The sequence below is a fragment of the Neopelma chrysocephalum genome, unplaced genomic scaffold, assembly GCF_003984885.1.
Source record: "Neopelma chrysocephalum unplaced genomic scaffold, ASM398488v2 Primary Assembly neopelma1_23, whole genome shotgun sequence".
Taxonomy (NCBI): Eukaryota; Metazoa; Chordata; class Aves; order Passeriformes; family Pipridae; genus Neopelma; species Neopelma chrysocephalum.
The window spans coordinates 1,338,736-1,356,480 of record NW_020897691.1 but is presented as its reverse complement, the minus strand read 5'-3'; the positions used below and the strand labels follow the sequence as shown (position 1 = coordinate 1,356,480).

At 38.6% G+C, this 17,745-nt stretch overlaps 1 protein-coding gene across 2 annotated transcripts in view; it reads right to left on the bottom strand.

Moving 5' to 3' along the window:
* Nucleotides 1–395: 395 nt before the first annotated feature.
* The window catches only part of AKT3 (AKT serine/threonine kinase 3), a 153,143-nt gene continuing 135,793 nt past the window's right edge, over nucleotides 396–17,745 (bottom strand). For both annotated transcript variants that reach the window (XM_027683993.1, XM_027683983.1), the window contains exons 12-14: nucleotides 17,599–17,686; nucleotides 7,403–7,505; nucleotides 396–4,651 (exon numbers count right to left, since the gene is read on the bottom strand). In XM_027683993.1, the coding sequence (XP_027539794.1) occupies nucleotides 4,566–4,651; nucleotides 7,403–7,505; nucleotides 17,599–17,686 (277 nt within the window). In that variant the 3' untranslated portion in view covers nucleotides 396–4,565. The remainder of the gene's footprint in view (nucleotides 4,652–7,402; nucleotides 7,506–17,598; nucleotides 17,687–17,745) is intronic.

Here is a 17,745-nt window from a genome sequence, read left to right as displayed (position 1 = left end):
AAAAAAGGAGAAAAAAAAAAAAAGGAAAAAACCTGAGACCTGGATGAAGCACCTCTATTCCTGAGAAGCATTCATGTAAAAGAACAGCTAAAACCCAGATGACCACCCTTTGCTTTAGGGACACTCAGCCCTCCAGATTGGCTGGTTCAAATGGCCCTGGACCAGCTCGTGGGCTTCAAAGGGTCCCACTCCATGGTGCCCTGTAAATCCCACCTTCACTTTTTTCCCTTCTCCTTACCCAAACACATCACCTAGCTGTGGGACATGAGGCCAAGAATTTCATTAGCTGAAAATCACTTAAATCATGGGTGTTCTGATAGGAACATAGCCCTGTGGATCATTGCTTCAAAAGTGTAACCCAAATTTACTTTCATAAGGTCATACACCTCATAGAGTTAACATGAACCACCTGTATGGCAACAGCCTCAGTCCAAAGCACAAATACATCTTGCTTAGTCATAAAAACTTTTTTTTTTGACAATACTGTAACTTAATAATTTACAAGCTGAAACTGTTCACCCAGTATTTGAAATATGTCACAGCGAGTTACAGTTATCACTAGGACTTCACAGCAAATAAAACTTGTAACTAAACATGCACAGATCATTATATATACAGTGATAAAAAAATAACGATGTACATTTTCTTGTAAGAAGAAATTAAGTAAATTCTTTGTGCATTTCAGGATTGAAACATCTAACCTATATAAAATTACTTTAAAATATGAAGTAAATATTTAACCCAAAACTTGAGAAATCTTTTGTAATCTGCAATATAGCTTTCTCATTTCCTTTTTTTTTCTTTGACATGGAACAACTTAGGAATTTTATCCCCTAAGATATTTAATAGTAATGTGCAGATATAAAAAAATACGTCCTTTGTGGCAAGCTTGAACATATATATATATATTTACAAACCTCCAGAACAAATTAGCATTAGAAAACACAGAAGTAGCAGATTGACATAGTGCTTTATTTAAGCTGTCTGTACGAAGGAAAATAATGTGCATCCCTATCATATACGTGTAAAAATACTAAGGATGTACAGTGTACAAAAACAGTTTCTTGTAGTTATTTCACATCCTTGTGGGTCATATACTTAAGGAAATAAACAGTTTAAGTATGACCAACAGTAATACGGTTTCTTGGGTTCATAGTCGTGTCTGCTTAATATCCTTAACCATATGACTAGATCTTGCATGGATCTAATGAAAGAACTAGCAAGGTCAAGAAATGTCACAAACTCTAAAGCTACAGGGAGGTAATTCAATTACCAATTTAGAGGTTTTTATTTAAATAAATACTTTACATTTCATGCTTGCCTGTAATGCACTACCAGGAGCAAGATAAGGAAATTCTACTGTAGACAGTACAAACAGTAGCAGCAAAGTGTGTACATTGAGGTGTAATATATAGACCCTGCAGTTAGTAAGGAAAGACCTTACTTTTGTACTCTAGGAGAAGCACATGGCCCCTGCAAGAACAGTCAGCTTTAAGAAGCCACAAGTAAAGATGGGAAAAAAATGTAAAACAATACTGGAATAAATGTTCTTTAAGCAACAGGAATGTACTGGAAGATGGATTAGTGTGGAAAGCGAAGCTGTGTGCAAAACTGCCAAAATCCAAACAGAAATGACCTATTTCCTCTGAGATGGCTGCAGTACAAGAGGGCATACTGTATGTCATGGAAGTCAGTACAAGCTGGAGTCAAAGTCTGAAATGTACTGTGCTCAAAAGGCTCACCAAGACAACCAGCCACCACCTCCTGTCCAAATCCAACCACAACTGCAGACAGCAAAAGAAGAGCTTCAAAAGTTTCTCTCAGCACTGCTTGTCCATTCCTCTGTCATCTGTTTCTAACACTGGTAAGAGAGAATCCCCCAAGCCCAGGCAGCATGAAGTGTCTGCTGACTCTCTGCAGCACAAACTTGATCACTGATATTTCGAAAGGCAGACAAACACAATGCAAAGTGATGTCTTAAAAGGTTTTCAAATAATTCACCGACAGACACTTACTGCAAACCACGCACTAAGTAGCTACGCGATGGTGAGCTAAACCACAGGGCGTCCTCTGCCCGCAAGGAGCGGCTGGCCAGAGGCACGGCAGTCGATCGTTAGCTAGAGGTGCCCTGTGTCAAGAGACTTATTGCTATTACAAGCTGAAAACACAGGGGAGAAAACACAGGCATGTAACACAGATTTTGAATCACCATAGTTTCGGTCTGTAAGTCCGAGACCTTTGCAGAGAACTAATTAATGCCCGTCTGTTAAGTACTTGATTATTTCAGTCACTCGCTCACTGTGTCAGTGTAGACACCTCTACACCACCGGTGCAGAACAGACCTGCAACGCATTTGCTGCCCACCTCTCTCTCTGCACAGGGACAACAACATCTACACATCTTTAGTGTTACAAGGTGACATAATGACATTGTATGCAGTTACAATATACATCATGACATATTTCTGTTTGATTATCCATCCATTACTAAAGATAAAACACAAAACATGAAAAATTGTCTAAATTACTCTGCATTTTTAGCTGCCTTGCTAAAATGCCCATCAACCCCTTGACCATCCCAGCACATGCACTGCCAGCAGTGGGCTTCATGCTTGGGCACTCAACTTTCCACATCAAGAGGCTAAGGCATCTGCGTAGAACGTCTCTCCTCTCAGACCCATCTACTCACTCACACAACGCAACCAGGAATACTCAGCAATATTACAGTCTTTGTGGGAGCTAACAAGAGCTGAACGCAGAGATACTTCAAATGATAATCCCATGGAGTTGGGGTTGTCCGATGTTGTTAGCAAGGGTGCATGCACTCAATATGCTGCACTGCGTAACATCCCAACTCCTAGCACCAAAGGGTTTATTATTAAGATTATCATTGCTGAAGATCAACGCTAAAGTTTATGCACATGTTCTGTTAGACACAGATCTTAGGAAATGGAAAGACGTTTCCCTATCAGTGGAGCATTTGTCATGATGTTTTAAATTCAGTCAATCAGGTACCACTGTTACATGTAACTTGCTGGATTTCAGGACTCTTTTGGTTGAGGGCAAATTTTCCTTGAGAACGGCTGATCCCAGAAATTTACTATTTTAATTAATAAAATAAAGTGCTTTTCTTGTAATCACTGTGGTCTCATTGTTCAAATGCAATTCCTTCATATAGAACAGACATTTTCTCTTGTGCTGTCAGGCTCTTACATTACGTTTATCCTAAATGGAGCACAAGATGTAGCTTTTTTGTCTGTTTGTTTTTAACCCTTTGGCTCATGAGGTTGGAATTCCTCACCTCCATTGCCAAACAGTCAAAAGACAGTATTTCATTCACAAAAATCTGATTCTAAGCAGTATGTACAATTTCAGAGCCTTGTTAAAATTTCCACATGGGAGAAAAGTGCATTATTCCCTTCAGCTTGTACAGTCCTTCCATATATTACAAAATTAACTGCTATAAGCCTGTTCTAAGATGTAGCAGCATTTGCAAACATGACACATATAAACCTTATCTCTAAAAATAAATACTAATGCAGTATAACCAAGGGGGGGGGGAGGAAAGGAAAGCAAAAAAGAATATTCAGAGTTAAACACCTGGAGAAAAAAGCTAATTCACAAACTCAAAATAAAAACAAGTAAGGCAAACACCTGTTTACCTTGGTGCACACATTTTGGTGAAAAGCAATACCATTATGCCTGTCTACATTCTTCAGCCATCAGAGGTGATGCATATCATGAAAGAGAAAAGCATGAGAAAGATGTTATCTGGTGCAAATTATAAGACCCCTTGAACAACTTCAAATGCTGCTTTTATGCCTTCATTTCTTGCATGTATAATGTTCGATTCTCCATGATTGCACATGAACCTGGAAGTTCTAAGTGGCAGGCTGGGCGAGCCCAGCCCTTCTGCTTCTTCTGTAGTATCCAACAGTAATTAAAAAATAATATATATATATTTATATATATCAACAGTTTAAGTCCTTCTTTCAAACATTTCCCAAACAAATTCCAGCCAGATGTTAATGACAGAGACCTGCTTCAAGTAATGATATGCCTAACAGAAACCTTGCATATGTACATCACCACCCCTATGTTTCCTCATTCTAATCAGCACAAACAGATGCAAGAAAATTTTATAGCCTAGTCTGTTTTGACTAATGACAATTTTGATTCGTCTTCTGGAAGAAGATAAGCTGGACCAACACGGTTTTTGTTTAGCCTCCACTGTGAGGAAAAATAGATGACTACTTGTTCACAAAGTTTACAATGCTGAAGTCAAGTCATCTACCTTCAAAGAAACTGTTAGTAACTTCTTGACGTTGCTATTATACTGAGACTGTGGGCAGCAGCAACAGCAGGAGAGCGTAGTAGAGAAGAATCTCATATGTCATGCAAAACCAAAATGGATTTTAGGTAGGTTTGGGAAAGAAACTTGTTCAATTTGGAATGGTCTCTGAAAGTGCCCCTGCTATCATAATAGTATCTAGTACTGGTGGTGATGTTCAGGAATCATTTTCAGTGATAAACCTAAGATGACAGTGAAGCAGCAGAACAAAAAAGTTATTCTCGTCCACTTGCAGAGTAGGAAAACTGGGGGAAATGCGGCCGCCTCTCATTGTCCATGCAGTCCATACCATCCTCGTCATCTGTGTTAAGGGAGAAGTTCAAAACATCATTATATTTGCAAAAAAATTTCATTATTCACCTGATATGCAGTATACCTTTCAGGGTTCAATGCTGAAGTTGAAGACTCAAGTTTAAGTAAAACTTCAGTCATGTATGTAAGCTTATGGTCATACAGCAGGATGATGTTCACTGAAGGGATATCACTTCCACATGTCACTATTTATTTCAGGGTAGGTTGATTTGTTGGTTGGTTTTATTATGCCTATCACGTGAGAACTTCAATCACTACTACCTGTTCTAAGCTAGTCAAAACATACCAGCATGGAAGCCGACTGCTGACTGGGGCAGACAGTTTCCCTAGTTTTATGAGCCGAGCTCAGGAAATCATAATCTTACTGCAGATAAAATTAAATATTCCTCCATTTCAAAGGGAGTTAAAAGGAAAAACAGCTACAAAATGAACAATTCACGTAGATTCTATGTGTTTCAAGTCTTAGATATTATTTTTTAGTAAACTATTTATTTTTACAGTATTTACTGGGATCAGAGGAAACATGGACTAAGCCAAATTCATAAATATTTTTATTTACATAGTTCCTGCAGTGCCAGTGGAAACCAGGCACCAGATGTTACCGAACTCAGAGAATTTGGATGGACGTTCTCACGTGGATTTTTTAAGTGCTTATTCTTAAAGACTCCTACTGAGACCGTTGTTCTAATGAGATATTTATATGCAACCTTTCAGAATTATGTATCTTTTGTATCTGCATATATTCTACACATAAAAACTAGAGTTAATGCAGGTTGGAGCAGTTGTTATGATTAGGCTACTTGACTTCAACAATGCTACTCAGTTCTGTAACTTCAAATACAATCTTGCTTTTACACTATCAGTTTAAAGCAGGTTAATGTACACAGCCTGTTTGTTTTGCTATCAGACTGATTACTGTAGAGACAAGACAGAGTTTCAATAAAAATAAATGTCTAGAAAAGATCTTTATTTTAGCAGCAACCTTCTGATACACAGTTACTTGTCCTCCTTCCCTAAAACACATTTTAATCTCCTTTTGCATAATCACATCAGACAGAGGTGCTACCGCACTGTAAATAATACAATTACTTGTAGATTTTAAAATAAAAATAATTAAAAATAGTGTCCCAACCACAACAACAGAAAAGGGAAAGCCCCATGTGGTTCTTGAACCACTGCAGTTCACTAAAAATGGCAGCAAATCTACCTGGCACAGGAAAAAATACACCTCTGTGCTGCTGGCAACGCTGCTCACCGCAGGCTCAGGTGAGGCAGCCCTGCCAGCTCCCTGGAAGGGCTCCCCATGCCAGCAATTCAGCAGCTGATCTCTGCACTGCTGTTGGTCATCAAGCCCCTTCATTATTCTTAAGACTCAGTCATCTGCCCTGAATTCAATAAATTTAAAGCTGAAGCCTTGGAGGCATACACGTTTTGTATTGCTTCACCCTTTGATGAACTCATAGCCATTCTCATTGCATAGGTGGGGTTTCAAGAGATCAGGACTTTATGATATCAAATCAACAGACTCCAAGTTAATCCAAATTTTAGTAAAATTTGTTCGAGTTACAAATATGAACAAATTCTTATCAAGATAGATGGGAGAAGTAAGGGTTCTCTTTTCACAGCAGAAAGACTTAAATTATGGACTTTGAGCAACCTGGTCTAGTGGAAGGTGTCTCTGCCCATGGCAGGAGGCTTGTAACTAGATGATCTTTAAGGTCCCTTCCAACCCAAACCTTTCTGCGCTTCTATGACTGTGTTCAAACACTAGAAACATGAAATCCAGAAAATACACTCATTCTATATACAAACAAAAAACTGCAGCTAACCTGTGAATCCTAAAACACCAAAAAATGGGCTAGCTTTAGGAAAGGGTAAGCAACAATAGCTACAGCCTTTAATGTCTACTTTTGTGATCCGCCTTTCTCAGCCTCCAATTCAAAATAAACAAAAACCCACAAATATCCCATTTAGAAAAAAAATTCACTCAAGAACTCAGAAGCAAGATTTTAACTGCTCTGGCTTGGTAAATAACTCTGTTAAGCCCTTGGCTGATCAGATCATAATTCTTGTGCATGTCACAGAAGATGACAAAAATACAAACTGTGGAGAAATTACATTCACTGCAACAAAGAAACTGTGCAAGTCCCAGTGCAGTAGTTACATCCTCATTAACAGCTTCTCTAAGAGCTCTGCTGAAGAACGAAACTTGATATGGAGTTTCATTTTCAAGTAATTGATATGTACACAAAGAGACATCTACTTGTCTCTAGCAGATCTTATTTTTTTCTTTTCATCTTCAAATTATTTTAAAATATGCCTATCTCACTAAAACTAGGCAGCCACTAGCAGTGTCCACATGCTTAAAGCAGGGTCCATGTTCCAAGTACTTTGCTGAACTGGGACCTTGACTGCCAACCAGTAAACACTTGAAGCTAGTGACTTCTCTTATTTAAAAATAAAAAATCCCCAATAGGCAAACAAATGAAAACCCCAAACAAAATCAAAACATGAAAGTCCATACCAAAAATGCCCTCAAAACTCAAACCAGAGTGATCTAGTATTCTAAGTTTTGTAATTGCTCCTTCTTAAAAAGAAAACTGTCATTGAGAGTTACTCTTACATACTTCCATATGAAGATTTTTATTAGTAACAGTGAGAACAACTTTTCCATTCAAATAGAAAAAAACCTTACACAGTGCTTTATTATAAACATTGTTAAGTCACATTTCTGACTTACATTTTTCAGGCGGCGTTATTGTAATAGTCTGAGCTGTAAATTCTTCATCAAAATACCTGGTGTCTGTCTCAGATGTCACTTGAGGTTTAAAAGGAGGTACAAGCTGAAAGGCACCAAGAAACAAAATAAAATTACTATACCTCAAACCAGCCAAATTACTACCAGGAAAACAAGTAAGTTCTTTTTCCCTACACCCCAGATCAAACGAGTAGGTCTGTGGAGAGGCAGCTGAGTCTCTTAACTTCTAGTAAGAGACAGAAGCCATTAGAGTCAATCCCAAAAATATCAGTTCAGGATCCAGTTAATAGCACAACACAGTTAAATTCCAAATATCACTCTCACATGACTTGCAGATAAATTGAGCTGCATAAAGATAATTACCTAGAAACTCTTCAGGCCAATGTAATTACTTGCATAGCTGTGAGGCAAAGGCACCTCTAGATACTTCACCATAACTTGGCTGTATAAACAGCTAAGGAAAAAAAACTACACAGAGTACAATAAGCATGATGGTTTGGTTTGGGTTTTTTTCAGTGTTAACACCTTCATCTGAACCTACATTTAGAAGAAATAATGTGATGTGAAAATTGATTTCACATTTGAAAAAAGGCCAGTTCATGCTTAAGTGAGTTCCTGGATCTAATCCTGCCTACTGCTTTTAGAGTACAGCGTGGTATTTCCCAACAGCAAATCACTAGTATCTGCTCACAGCCCCCAGGCAGGACTTCCTTGCCCCTCTTTTGAACCAGTCTTGCTCTCTACCTTCTCCACCGGAAGAACTGCCTATAGGCCAAAGATTTTAACTGCAAGGCATATTTAGCATGGAATATCACACTGCATGATGCTAGTCCAAAAATGATACGGCAGTTTAGTATGTATGATATTGCAAATGTGTGTGGGTGTGACATAAATGTGTGTGGATGTGGTGTGACAATGTTTTTGTTTGTACCTTGGAGCCCTTTGGTGTTATCTTCCCATATGCAATTTAAAACACACCCTGAGAATAGTGTATTGATTTTCCTTTCAATACAACAGATTACATGATGGGTCACTGATATTATAAGCTTGCATGTGGTTTTCACTAGTTTCATGTTACCTCTCTCCTCAACTCCAGAACACTAACACCAAACAATTAATTTGTTCATTTGCCCCACAGCAAAGGAAGTGGAATTGCCGCTAAACTCCCTCCCTTCCCCGTGTTCGAGGCACTAGATGCACAGATGCACATGACGTGTACATACTAAGAGACCTATTTTATCTGATCCAAATCTTCAGTAACAGTGCAAGCAATTATCAAGCAAAACCAAATCTCTCACTTTCATATACTCAGTACAATAAATCTGATTAATACTTTTATAAAACTAAATTCAGTTTTCCCTTACATTGTCATGAATGGAAAACATACAACAGCAGAGAAGGATTTTAAAGTAAAGGTTTGGGGCACTGTAGGATAAATGCTGAAAGAGCTAACATATATGAACTCAATATCGGAAGAGTCTTCCAGGTATAAATCCAGTTACATCCAATGTTTAAAACCAAAGTATTCTATTTTATTGCACAAATTTCTACACTTTTTGAAAATTATTTTTGTATGCATTCTGGCTATCCCAAGCAATTCTGCACTATTAAAGAAGATTTCCAAAGTTGTATGTCCCTCCAGCAATACAGTCACACTATTCCCAAGCACAGAGTTACTCCAGTGGAACATCCCACATTGCCATTTTTTTCTCATTTTTCTGTGTCAAAGAAAAATACTCAGAAAGTCCAGCTCCCCCCTAAAAAAAATCCAAACAAAACAAGCAAACATGCAAAACCAAACAAAAAAAGGCCACACAAGATTACAGGAAAACAAGTAATGTACTCTAGATAAGGCCAAGTGTCCAATCACAGTTCTCAGCAATAAATTCAGTATGAAAAAAATCCATAAGCTAACAGGTTTATAACAACTTTGCTACTTCCCTGATTGGGATAATTTCTACTGACGAGAAACAGAAAATGCCATTTCACAAAAAATTAAAACATTTCCTTTGAAGATAATGAAAATACAAGCTTAGGAAAAACTTTCTTGTTTCTCAAGGACAAGAAACAATGTCTTTTCAATGGTGCAGCACACATCTCCAGCAGAACAAAGTAGTCTTGTTATCAAGTACAACAGGGACCGTTCATGCTACAACTACTTTCTGAAGAGAAGGAGGAAACACTCACATTGCAGTCTTCAACAACTGCAATTTAGATTTAAGTAGTTAATGAAAAACAAAAGGTATGGCAAGGTAATATCATTATATGGAGGAATGTGTGGATGTGTAACTGGAGAGGAAAAAGAAAATGCATTAGATGACAACTTTCTTCCTCAAAAACTTACTGGCTAACTACTGGTTTACTCAGGGGTTTTTTACTACCTTTTTTTTCTTTTAATCCACTGAAAAGAACAGGCCTCACTATGACTTTAAACCACTTCCTTGTTCTCCCCATCTATCTGAAATAGTAATGGTTATGGAAAATACTTTGAAAACATCATTTCAGGAAGAGAAGCACAGTACTAAATGACTCCTAAGGAACAAGAAATTACAGTAATAATTTTAATCAGGTATGAAAAGCATTATTAAAACAAAATTCATCAAGTTGGTGCTCCAATTCGATGCTCAGTAGCAAAGCTTATTAGAAAACTGTTTATCAGTAACATCCAAAAAGTCAGCCGATGAAAATTTCAGTGATGATAAAAGTTCAGCCGGCTAGGGAAGTGAAACAAGTAGAACACATGAAACTAGCCTGTAATGAGAAGGGAGGAACCAGATGCAAATTTATGTCAATGGTGTTTTAGGATTCATCCATCTTACAGCAGTATCCTTCATATCCTGGAAATAAAAGGTAATTGGAAACTTCAGTGACTGCAGAAACAAACCGTCCAGCCATATGGCTCTCAACAACAGCTTACACTAGTGTTTATCCAAGCTGTACCCTAAAGTATACCAACCATCCCCTACAGCCTTTGGAAAAGGGGAAACGGTAGCTGAGATTAGGATGCACAGATACAACTCAACAGAGAGCAGCAGGGAAGTTTCTTAATTCTTCCCATACACTTTGCCTCCTTCCCTCACAGCATCACCTCTACCGGCACAGCTGTAAGGACAGCCAGAACTGGGGATTGCTGCTTTCCATCTGTTCTACCCCACCTACACCAAACCAACAGGGGCTTAAGTCTCGTGGACATCCCACTCCAGACTCCTGAGCTGACACAAAAGGTACACCTCCCTTTCCCCAAGTAAATTCTTTCTCTGGCATGTATGTAATTGTTGGGATAGTCACGAGACACACTCCCAGTTTTAATAGGAGGACGTTTAAAATAATTCTTGTCAAGGAATGAGGAACCAGCATGCAGAGCTTAGGCATCACCTCCAGAAGAAAATGAGAGAAACACTGTAAGAAATCTTTCCCCAACAAGCTTTCAGACAAAGCAGAAGCAGAGTGTGGTATAAATGACACACCCAAGTGTATACAGACCATTCAACACCACATTCAGAAGACTGCAGACAGAACCATTCAACACAGATTTTGTCACCAACACACCCTGCTACAGAAACCTGGCAATCATCTTTCTGACGGGGTGTCACCTTGTCCACTAGTTGGCAGACTTCATTTAAAAACGCAAAGTAAAATGTCCACAAATTTCAGCTGTAATGAAACTGTTAGAAAGACAAATAAGGTGCAACTTCTGCAGAGATTAACACTGTGACACTCAAGAAGCTTCACCATACATCCCAAGGGACTGAAGCTGAGGTTTAATGATAAATATTAAAACACCCAACATCAACTACCACTCTGATGATCACAACATGAAGATGCCACTCTACAGTCAGTGACATTTCATGTTTGGTTCTACAAGGAACTAGTATCCAGGCGCTACTGCCACAGCTATTCCCCACTTCTGACACGAGAAGTCAGAAGTCCAAGAGTGATGTGAGTACCCAAAGGCACAGAGTAACCTGGGCACAAAAGGAGTAAGATGAGCTTTTCATAAGCACAGTCCTTGTCAGTCAGCAAGAGAATCACCCTCCTCAGTCCTGGCTGCCAAGCTTTAGTACAGGATAATTTTCCTCCCCTCACGGCCTGTGCAAATTCAGGAACACACTCCAACCAGACAGGAAACTGCATCTCCTGACAATTTACTCTAAGGAACAGAAATACAGATTTTCAAAGTTTATGCATTACACACACACATATGCATAGATATGTATGTGTCTGTACAAATAAAGAAATAAAAGTCTAAACTCAGTATGAGTTAAGTGACTTTAAGAGTTGATGTTCAAGACAAAAATCCAATTTCATATCCATCTGTCAAGCTGAATCTGCCCTGGCCATTTCCAAGGCTTGATGTTAAAAATGACAGCAAAAGCAGTACCAAATCCTTAGTGTCTTCATTTTCTCTAAGTGAATGGCATTTCCATTTGGCATCCATCGAGAGCAGCGTGTGAAAAACACCACAGTTTTTCCACAGTTCAAGTCCTGGGAAAGTTGTCACCCATCTCTCAGGGGAAGGAAAGGTGCAGATACAGTACCTGCCTGTTACAGGTACACTGAGATGAACAGACAGGTTTGATTCTACACCTTGAACTTTCTCACACTTACTGAACAACTACATAAACACTTCACTATGACAGAAAATTTGCCCAAAAATAATTTACCAGGAATCATTTGTCTTGGTATTGTATAGGAAGTGGTTGAAGCTACTTCAAAGTATCTGTGATGCACTTGATCTGCCAAACGAAAAGTATGATGCTTAAGAACATCAATCTGGTCTTCTTTCTCCTTTTAATTTAAAGAGAATTTTCCTTTAAATGAACTAAAAATTAATACTAGCATAAGACTCTCATCCACCAACAGAGTGCAGCTGAATCGTGCTGAGTAGAAGGTAGAAATACCTGTCCATCCCCCTCAAACTAGAGCTGCCACTTGGAGAAAAGACAGTAATTTGAGTTGAGCTTCAAGCCAATTGTCATGAGATTGGCTTGAGATTGGCCCCTCCTCGAGAAGAGGGGGACTCAGAGGTGATTGGGTGCCAGGGCACCCCCTCTCCGGGGGGGAGAGGGGAGCCCTGCGGCCCCCCCAGCTCTGCCTAGCCCAGAGCAGAGTTAGAGGCAGCATTTTGAGTCTGTGCAGTGAGAGAAGAGACTCACAAGCACCTGAACCTGACCTGAGGTAAGAGGAGAGAGCCAGGCTTTTGCAGCTAAGCTCTCTCCTCCCTCCTTTTCTACAGCTAAGCTGTGGAAGGGGGCTTTTCTGTCCCTCCGCTGGAAAGTGGAGGAGAGGCTCAGCATTGAAGCTGAGCCAAGCTGAGTGCCGTGGAGGTAGGCCCGGCACTCGGGAGAAAGAGTCGCAAGCGAAATTTGAGACGGACCCCGCCCAGAGAGAGGGAGAAGGGGCCCGGAGGATGTCTCTGCCACGCAGGACAACCGAAAACCTGAGGAGAAATCCACATGCCAGGACGTGGACACTTAATGAGCAGAACCACACTGCAGCAGCCTACGAACCAAAGTATGAGAGAGAGAGAGAGATCACACTGCAGCAGGAGAGCAAGGACTCAAAGCTATCTTCCTGGACTTCAGGAGGAGGAGAGACTTCAACAAACAGCTGGAGGTTGGTGGGGGAGTGTTCAGGTTCCTCGAACACTCCCACGAGAGAGAGACTGGGTATCTATCAGCCTGAAGAGTTTTTTTCCTGGACTGAATTGAGGGAGAAAGCTTAAAAGGACTGATTGATGGAGATGTAATATATATATATAGTTGTCTTTAGCTTGTATAGTATTTATTTGTGTAAATAAATGTATATACTTCCCCTTCCCCTATAGAAGCCTCTGGCCTGAAAGTTTCTCTTCAGTAGTGTTGGGATAATTGTGGGAGGGGGTGGAAGAGCCTGAAAATTGGATTTTTAGATTTCTAATGTGGCTCAAACTGCCACACCAATCCATAAGCATTCCTGTAGGAACTGGTTCATCCCCATACCTGGCCCCAAAGCAGGCAGCCTGCTGCCCAGCCAGCAGCCGGAGCACAGCCGGGAGCAAGAAATACCCCACGGACCCTGCATGAAGTGGTCCTAGGCAGGCGGAGGAGGAAGAGCTGGGATTTCAGTGGTGGGAGGAGACACCACACAAATCCACAGGAAAACAGGCTTCAGCAGGGAGGTTCACCCATGGATAAGCTGTTTTCCAAGTGATACAATGCTGTTATCACAGACAGAGAGAAACCACAAACCCCCAGGACTACAGCAACGTAAGTTTAAGAATCAGACACCCTTATGTATATTTTCCTCCCTGTAAATTCAAGCAGCTGGGGGAAGGGTGGTAATCAACCTCTAGGTCTGCCCATATAGTTTAAAGTATCAGTGGTAACACAATGAAAAGATCAGACTGGTTAGCAGTTTTCTGATCTTTTTACTACTTCGCTTGGCAACAACACAAAAGCAACTAACGAGGGTAATTTCTGCAGGTTTTGTTGCAGTGCAGATAATTGTACAAAAATAGTATGACTCAAATAGTAACAGCCTAATCCCAAATGTTGGTATTTTCCTATTTCCCTCCTGCCCCTTCCCTTCAAAATCTGACACACAGAAGTATTTAAATGTGCATTTAAGATCACAGTTATGTTTTAGATTTTGCCAGGCCTGAACCCAGGGCTTCAGTCACGGGATTTCATCATCTACTGGTTTTGTGTCTTGAGGAAAACAAAGGTAGTCACAGCTGAAGGGTAAGGAACAGCTTCTTGCAGCTGTCAGACCATGCTGAAAGTCACTGCCTTCACACTAAGACAGGAGCCTGCACAAGCACTGCACCTGCAGCAAAGTCAGGCATCTCAGCCTTCACCATTACTGCCACTTGTCCCTATTCCCTTCCCAGTACTAACAAATTAATTTGTTAGCACTCCCTAATTTGCTTCAGGAACAATCAGAGGTATTACCACAAATCAGAAGACGACATATATATATATATATCTATATATCTATCTATCTATCTCAGCCCAAATTTCCATGTAGTTTCTTTCTTCTTTCATCTATATTATGTGCAGGAGAAAAAACAGGCCTTGCTAAAAGGTCTGGACATCCCTTGCCATGAGGCTATTTGAGTGCTTCAAGCCTGAAGACATACCCAAATTTCTACCTTTTAATTAATGCCCATGTGGTTTTTGTTCAGTGAAAGACCCTAAACAGAACATCTGACAACTTAAGAATATTTCTGCAACCCAAATAAAAATACTCTAATACAACTCTTAAATGAGAAACAGAGACATTTCAAAAGCTTCCTGATTCCAGCTAAAAATAAAACAAATATTTTTTGAAGTATGTGGGCTTTTGAAGTCTTCAGAGTTTGCCAAACTATTCAATTTCTTATACTCAGGCACAGAGATAAAAACTCATCAGGGCTGAGATGATCACAGGAAGAACCTGGCACAGGCTGCTCTCTTTCATATGCCCTCATGGTTTTTCTGCCAAAAATAAATACATCAGATCACAAATGCTAACTATTATACATTTTTCATTTAAAGGCAACGATCTTTCTCTGCTCCAGTGTGCCATACAGTATTTTTTTATCATTGTGTAGTACCAAATTAGGTTAACTAGTTAGCAGTATCAGAAAGCTAATAATTCCATTTGACCATTTGGATCCATTTGACCTGACAGAGCTACTGTCACATGAAATACATGAAATAGTTTACAGATACATAATTCTGGCTTTAACCACACCAGTAAAGTGATAACCTAGTAAGTACAGAGATGCACCTAATCTCTGTAAAAATGATAAAATTAGAGGCACACAAGCACAGTGTGAACACGTACAAACTATCACAACTACTTGCAATACACATGATTTTTTTGTTTCCATTACTCCGAAAGTGAACTTCCGTTCTTTCATTGCTAACAGAAACACGCTCCTGAAATGCAGCCAGAAAATTACAGTGTCATGGTGCATAAAACTTAGGCAAAATTACTCTGAAATATTTTTACTGTGCAAATCATTATATCCACTATCAATTTCATCAAGTGACTCTACTGCTGAAGACTCTACTACTAACAAAAAACAGAAACAGAAGCAAGCATAGAATAAACGTGTTTGAAAATCACTTTTTTAATGCTCTGAGTTATTTAAGAATACCAAAATACCTCAAGAATATTCATACAAGCATTCCAATAAACATACTCAATGAAAGTTCATTAAGTGTTATTATCTTTGTGGTTTGTATTTCAGAGCACAGTCTTACACCCTGCATACTTCAGAACCTGTAAGACTGTGTGTACAGATGGAACAACTGGATATTTTAATCAGCCAGACAAATGGCTTTGTAAGGAACAAATAGGAACAAAACTATTTTTTAATTAAACAGAAAAACATACTGTCAGAACTCATTTACATGAGTTATCTTTCCATAAAGAACACACTGTGTGCCAATACTGCACAAAAACAATTCTTATGATCCTTGAAGTTAACTGTTCAACTGAGGAAATTCAAATAATTTTTTTACTAGCAAATTTGGTTTCTCAAAGCAACGGTGGCCAGAACAAACAAAGATGGACTACAATTTCTCCAATTATAATAACCCAATAAGCCATATACACTTCCATGATCATAAAAGCGAAGTGCCAGCATTTATATATTTTTATATGTAACTCTGCAAAATGCCTCCTTTTATTTTAATAGCTTAGAAAAAGATCTTGGCTGAAAGACATTTGCCATGTTTATTTGGAAAGGATCAAAGTGCATGTAATTAAGAGTATCTATATATTCTTAACTAAATATGATGCTGAACACAGTGTAGAATTGAAAGTTCTATTTCTAATGCAAGATAATTAGGAAATCTTTTTCAAGAGAATAAGAATAATGTAACAGCTTTTTTTTCTCTCACCCACTCCTAGAACATTGCAATCCAATTGACTGGGATTTTTTTTACTCTAGAAAGGTCCTCAAGTTGTATTTTTAGATTGTATCCTCAGAGTGCTTCTCTACAGTGTCCTTACATAACCAACTAGTGGTTGAGCTCGTAAAGTAACCTGATTAATATACTTGCTATGATTATTTAGTGTAAAGTTTCCTGAAACCTTGTGATACTGCCAGGGAAAAATCACACTTGTATCAAGTAACTTCAGAGTACCATATTTTGTATCATCATATAGAGGCTTCTATTTCAATTCCGGTATTTGTCAGAGAAGTACCACACCAACAACCACACATTTTAAAATTCCAGTTCAACAACAACTGAAAAAACAGTTTGTATCACTGACATTGTAGCATAAACATATTCTGCTCAGTCGTATGTCTTCCATTTTCCTTTTATTTGAACAAAGCAAAAAAAGTAGAAAAAACCTATCTTTTAAAATTACACAGCTCAACTGGCAATGTAAAACAGTTGGGGGGAAAAAAGAGAAGTCTTTATCAAAATAGAAGGGGTTTATAGCAACAAGTAAATTCTTACAGAAATACTAAGATAAAATCAGTTTCTGTATATAAAACAACTTCCATGGAATTGAGTTTCACTACTGAGATAAATTCATTTTCTAAAATCATTCCCAAAGTGTTGATCATTACAGGAACAGGACTGGGTTTAGAGAAAGCTGTTTCAATTGAATTCCCAGCACTCACTTTTTTCTTCACAAGCTGTTTTGGCTCAGTGTTTTAACGCTATTTTAATTTTCTTAGATATTTTGTTTAAAAATAAGTTTCAAAAAGGTTTCTATTTATACACAAACAATTAGAAAGTAGATTTTTGCTATGAGTCCCCTCCAATCCCTTAATCTCCCTTTTCCATAAAACAACTTTTCAATAAAGGGAAGAAATAGAAATACAGTTCAGGATAAACTTATATTACATTTTTCACATTATCTTGACTCATACACCTACTTTTCTCTTGAAGGCCCCGGAAAAAAAAAAGGAAAGGAAAAAATTTGGATATTTACATAATAGAAGAAAAATCTTTGCTGAGTTTAGGTTGGTTTGCAAAATTTATTTCTGGTGAACTGACATATTATTACTGAAAACCCAAAGATTAAGTAAGCACACCTTGTTCAGAATAATTATTCATTTGTATTAACAAAAAAAATTTGCAAAGAAAAAAATTACTAACTCCAGAGAACAGTAGTCCTACGACTATCAGTTGAAACTACCTTGCAGAAGCCAGATTATTCAATGTCATATAAATATAATAATGACATACCTTTTTATCATATACGTCTTGCCAGTTTACTCCAGCAAAGAAACTATGACGCATGATTTCTTTTGCATCATCTGGGCCTCCACCAAGTCTAAAGAGTGTGAGGGAAAAAAACACATATTAAACAAGCATTATTTTTATAGTGAGATC